The sequence below is a fragment of the Pongo pygmaeus genome, chromosome 4 (genome assembly GCF_028885625.2).
Source record: "Pongo pygmaeus isolate AG05252 chromosome 4, NHGRI_mPonPyg2-v2.0_pri, whole genome shotgun sequence".
NCBI classification, from domain to species: domain Eukaryota; kingdom Metazoa; phylum Chordata; class Mammalia; order Primates; family Hominidae; genus Pongo; species Pongo pygmaeus.
Window position 1 is genome coordinate 144,817,031 of NC_072377.2, and position 6,000 is coordinate 144,823,030.

A 6,000-nucleotide genomic window follows, 5' to 3' on the forward strand; every position below is an offset into this window, starting at 1 on the left:
TTCTTCCTCTCAGGGCACTAATACGCTAGCCAAACAACAAACGCTATTCACCTTACATGCCCCTACAATGCAGGGTCAAACTCATACTCCCGGTGAGATGCAGACAGCACTAAAGTCAAATTTAAAACAGAAGTCTGAAATCATGTAGAAGCTCAACTTTATCCAAACATTTAAAACTCCACACTTCTTTTAAGAAACATAATTTATATGAAATAAACTTTCTGGAAATAATACCATTCTACTATTAATTAATTCATATCCTAGCCTTTAAACTCTAAAATTCTTTGTATGGAAAACAACTTATCTGTAGCACTTTGGAAAATATGCACAAAAAACAACTCTCCTAACACTTCTGCAGAACGTTTAATAAATGAAACTATTCTAATTAAATATTAAAACTTCACTGTAGCTTCAAAGGCCAAAGGGAGTAAAATGGTTTTTCTATTTTGAAAAAGGAATTCTTTAGCTATTGCAAACAAAGGTTAGTGCAGTGATGTGAAATCCAAGTACAACATGTTAATAAAGCTGGCATTACTGTTTTAAGACCTAAGGATATTCACATTAAGGATAAAATTATCCTGTAGTGAATGCCAACAATGCATTTCATACTACACAGACACATATTCAAGGGTTCTACTTTGTTCCAATTCTTTTGTGTCCCAGTAACAAACTCTCAAATTGGGATCCTTATCCTCTTAAGCTAAAATGAAATATATGAGCTTGGACATAAAATTTACTCATGCTATATTATTCATTCTAAGAAAGCAAATCAGATGAACAATTTAACATAATCTAATTCTGAACCACAAAGATATGGATTAGTCAGTGATGAGCAGGGTCTGCTTCTCATGATGTCATTCCAAAGTCATTATTAAATTTTACACATGTTATTCTTTCTTCAAATCAATCACAAAACAAGTCATCCCAAGACTGAGGTCAAATTCCATTCTAACTAAAAGATCTCCAAACCTGAAGTAATGGTCTACTTACTAAGTAATACTCAAAGACCAAATTCCAGAAAAACCCTCCTCCTGTACCTCCTCCCAACTTAAAAAAAAAAAAATCAGCCTTCTCCTTTTAGCTCACTGTAATGGAATGTGACCTGTACTTAAGGGCTTTTCCATTCCTTTTTTTCTGCTTAAAGAATATGAAGCAGACCTACTCTCTCTCACAAGGGTAATATGCTTTTAAAAGAAAAAAAAGTGAAATGTACGAAGTTAATATAGTGTATTAATTAGAACAAACAAAAGTAAAATAATTTACTGGATTTCTCACGTGAGTTGTCCTCCTATTAGAACAACGCATGACACTTAGAATGAGTGTATTTTTTACTTATTTTTTTTTGAGGCGGAGTTTCACTCTTGTTGCCCAGGCTGGAGTGCAATGGCGCAATCTCGGCTCACTGCAACCTCCACCTCCCGGGTTCGAGCGGTTCTCCTGCCTCAGCCTTGTAACTGGGATTACAGGTGTGCACCACCATGCCTTGCTAATTTTTGTATTTTTAGTAGAGACGGGGTTTCACCATGTTGGCCAGGCTGGTCTCAAACCCCTAACCTCAGGGGATCCACCCACCTCGGCCTCCCGCAGTGCTGAGATTACAGGCATGAGCCACCACACCTGACCAGAATGAGTGTATTTAAATGACAATTGAATCTTTATTTTTATTTTACAACACTGATCAGACATCTGAAAGATTTATGATTTGTATCACTCCCAATAAATTAAGCAGGGAAGGGGAGGTTAAAACTGCACCTACTTAAATAAATCTTCTTCACATACAATATAATATTGCTATAAACATTTTCCATGACAAATCATTTTTATTACTGAACTTAACACTTAAGTACCTAATCATAGACAGAACAGGAAAGTAAGCACTTAAGAAATGTACTTCGAGGCCAGGGGCGGTGGCTCATGCCTGTAATCCCAGCACTGTGGGAGGCCGAAGCGGGCGGATCAAGAGAAGAGATTGAGACCATCCTGGCCGACATGGTAAAACCCCATTTCTACTAAAAATACAAAAATTAGTCGGGCGTGGTAGCATGTGCCTGTAGTCCCAGCTACTCAGGAGGCTGAGGCAGAATTGCTTGAACCCAGGAGGTGGAGGTTGCAGTGAGCCAGAATCACACCACTGAACTCCAGCTTGAGACTCTGTCTCAAAAAAAAAAAAAAAAAGTACTTCAAAGTCTAAACTTAAACACTTTAATTAATCTACCTGAAGTTCAGCTCCTCATTTTAAAAAAAGAAAGCATTTAATTAGATAATCTTTAAAGTTATTTCTAAGATACTTTAACCTGCCGGGTGTGGTGACTCACACCTGTAATCCAGCACTTTGAGAGGCTGAGGTGGGCGGATCAGGAGGTCAGGAGTTCGAGACCATCCTGGCCAATATGGTAAAACCCCGTCTCTACTAAAAATACAAAAATTAGCAGGGCGTGGTGGCACGCACCTATAACCCCAGCCACTCAGGAGGCTGAAGCAGGGGAATCGCTTGAACCCAGAAGACGGAGGTTGCAGTGAGCCAAGATCCGGCCATTGCACTCCAGCCTGGGTGATATAGCGAAACTCCATCTCAAAAAAAAAAAGATACTTTAAACCAAAGTTTCTTTTGTTTTGAGACAGAGTCTAGCTCTGTTGCCCAGGCTGGAGTGCAGTGGCATGATTTCGGCTCACTGCAACCTCCACCTCTGGGGTTCAAGCGACTCTCCTGCCTCAGCCTCCCAAGCAGCCGAGACTACAGGCAAGTGCCACCACGCTCAGCTAATCTTTGTATTTGTGGTAGACACAGGGTTCCACTATACTGGCCAACAGGCTGCCCTCAAGTGATCCATTTGCCTCGACCTCCCAAAGTGCCAGGATTACAGGCATGAGCCACCATGCCTGGCCTAACCCAAGTTTTAAGATGAACAAATTCTATTTAATTCGGACAAAAGCACTCCCAAAATAACTCCATTAAGGACACATTTTACTTACATTCTTCCTACACCTTCATACATGTTTGTCTCATCTACCAAAGTCATGATCTCTGTATCTGTAAGATGTGCGTGCTTTTTCGTTCTGTTTAGCTGTTCAATCTGTATGTCTGCGAGCTTCACCTTCTGTTGAGTGTCTATAACTTTGGCTTGAAGCTCTGTGAAGGCCTAATAAAAACAAGTCCATGATTTAGTAGGTAAAACATTTTACAGGAAACATTTACGTCAAATCCAAATACATTAAAACAAAATATGCTAGCCAGAGACAAAGCTGTGAAATTTACCAAAATCAATAAAAGTCAACATAACTGTAAACAATCAAGTCACCATACTAAATACTGAATTTACAATCATCAGAAGATGCAATCAGTGTGAAGCAAATCAAATGCACATTAAATAATAACCATAGTAAGTAGCAAGTACTCAAGGAGTAGTAAAAGAAATAAATACAATAGTCAAGGATAAAACCCAGAGATTCAAAACAAGAACCATAAAAGTAATAACTCATTACATTTGTATTGCACAATTAGGTTTCAAAGCACTTTCTCACATTAGTTTGAAATATTAACATGGGAATATTAATATAAGAATATTAATGAGGAAATACAATAAATATCTCATTTATGCCTCTCAATAATCCCATGAGTTAGCATTGGCAGTCTCATCATCCACAATTTACAAATTAAGTAACTAAATGAGTTAACAGATAAAAGTGGCTTGCACAAGGTTGAACAACTATTAGGGGGAAAGGCAGGTGTATTTAAATCCATTTCTTCTAACCCCTTAGTTCAGCAATCTTTCCATTCCACTGTCTATAGTAATATTCATAATATGAACATTTTTAAGAGGAAGACCGAAAAAGAGAGTGAGAAAAAATGCAAAGCACTGGCAAAAGAATTGCATCATGATCTTCATCCACAGATACCAGGCCAAATTTGACCCTTGCATACACTTACTTAACTGGAAGATAAACAGTTCTTGGATACTTTTGTTGAAGTGCCTGGAATGACTTTCACATGCTGTCAAATTTGTGCCTTAATAATAACATTTGTGACTGCAATGCACAGCAAAGGCTACTACATAATTTTTATTGTGACCTTGTTTTCACCTACTAGTAAGGTTTTGAAAGATTTACTTTGGGGAAGGGGAGGGGCCTGAAATTTCCTATTTGTCTCCACCCAAAAAAAGGACCCTGTGAAAACATTAGAAGATAAAACCTTTAAACAAGTTTTTAAATTAATTGGTTATCAAAAGTATTCAGTTTAAGTTTGTAATCATTTTCTTAGTTTGCATTCACCGCCCGCAAGTTTCAAATGTAGCAATAAATTCAAAAGTACCGGGAGGCAAATCCATTCACTAAACCCTGATTTAAATCGGTACTTTTAACAGAAAAAAAGGTAAATTTTTAGAATGCACAATTTTGTTTTGAAACGTAAAATTCCAGGTATCATCTGACTGCTCTGTACAGCTTACTAAGGAAGCTAGTATACCGTTAAAGATGAGCAGGTATACTGTTAAAGATTAGAGACTCCACCTGAGCTAAATTTACAAGATTCAAGACAAGAAGAACAAAAGCAAGACACAAACACATAATATCCTCAGAACAGTAACGAAAGCTTCATTTTTTAGAAGCAACAGCTATTTCGGCTGTCCTATTTCTTTTACACAAGTTGACCACAGGCAGTCTTAACTAAGATGTTGCTCATCTGAAGAACCCAAAATAGTGGTCAAAAAAGTGTGAGATAAGACAGAGAATACTGGATTCTAGTCCCAACTTCCGACAGACTTTTCTGGCACTGGTTCCTTTTCTAGAAAAGTAGATTTAAAATAGATAAATTCTAGGGTCCTTTCCAATCCACCCCACCGCACAAAGCATACTAGTTTGGGGTCATTAGTAGTGTTAGAATGCTGATCATTCTTAGATAGCAAAAATCTGAATAACAACACATTTATAAGCAACTGTTTGAGGAAAGCAGGAAACCCAATTCCTTCTGATACCGGTTTTATTTGGAAAACTTTACTGGTTTTGTTTTGCTTTTGACAATTCCTTCAAAAGAAGGAGGTTTTGTTTTGTTTTGTTTTGTTTGACAAGTCCTTCAAAAGAAGGGGGGGGCCAAAATCCTGAAATGAACACTGCTGCTACAATGCCTGGTTTTCCGAACTGTAGATACTGCAACTTTCAAGGTACAGAACCGAATAAATGGCCTAAAAACAAAGGCTGGACTTGGAGTTTTTCAAAGCAAATGAGGCAGAATTACGGATGCCACAGCTCAGGCAAGGGGTCCGAAGGGACCCCCATTTGAAATGCTCTCTTTAGCTCTTACTATGAAAGTGAGTCCCTGAAGTCTCCAAACGCAACGAAATGTCTCTGGAGCTCAGAAAGACTGGACAAGCCCGAGATAGGCCCGCAGACTTACCCCACCCAGACCAACCAGCTCCTACCCAGCAAGAGCCGCTCGCCCCCTACTCCGTTTATGGAGACTCAGTGCGGCCTTAGGACTCTGGGAAACCATTCCCTAGTCCACTGGACCCTCCTTCCTTCTGCAAGGCTCGTGCCTCACTTGATATTCTTGTCTATAGTCCCCTCAGCCTCCAAAGAGAAGACCTCCGCCTGCCAAAGACCCTCTTTTACCTTCTTCAGCTCTAGATCCACGGGGGCGGCCATCTTGGTGCACTGTAGGCGCCTGCGCAGTGGGAGTTGGACTGAAATACGGTGGGGGAAGGGCGCGCCTTACTTTGTGCTTCCGTCTTTCTTCTGCGCCTGCGCATGAGTTGGACTAACCGGGCTTCTTATCTTTCTCTAAGAATTGATTCCTGAAATATTTGGGTTTCAGATTCCGTGTCTTCACTATCTGACCGGTCAGGTCTGGCTTGCTTCTCCATATCTTCCAGACATAGCCCAACGCGCAGATTTCCCATGTGGCTTTAAGCAGTTTGCCAGCTAGCTTAATATGTGCTGCTAAATTGAGATGTATGTAGGTGAGGTCAAACCCTCATCAGTCGATCAGTCCTTCAGCTAGTCGCTGTG

General features: G+C 39.6%; 1 protein-coding gene across 1 annotated transcript in view; it reads right to left on the reverse strand.

Moving 5' to 3' along the window:
• The window catches only part of PFDN1 (prefoldin subunit 1), a 58,881-nt gene extending 53,092 nt beyond the window's left edge, over positions 1-5,789 (reverse strand). The window contains exons 1-2 of the mRNA XM_054487305.2: positions 5,605-5,789; positions 2,974-3,140 (exon numbers count right to left, since the gene is read on the reverse strand). Coding sequence (XP_054343280.1) covers positions 2,974-3,140; positions 5,605-5,637 — 200 coding nt within the window. The 5' untranslated portion in view covers positions 5,638-5,789. The remainder of the gene's footprint in view (positions 1-2,973; positions 3,141-5,604) is intronic.
• Between the last annotated feature and the right edge of the window lie 211 nt (positions 5,790-6,000).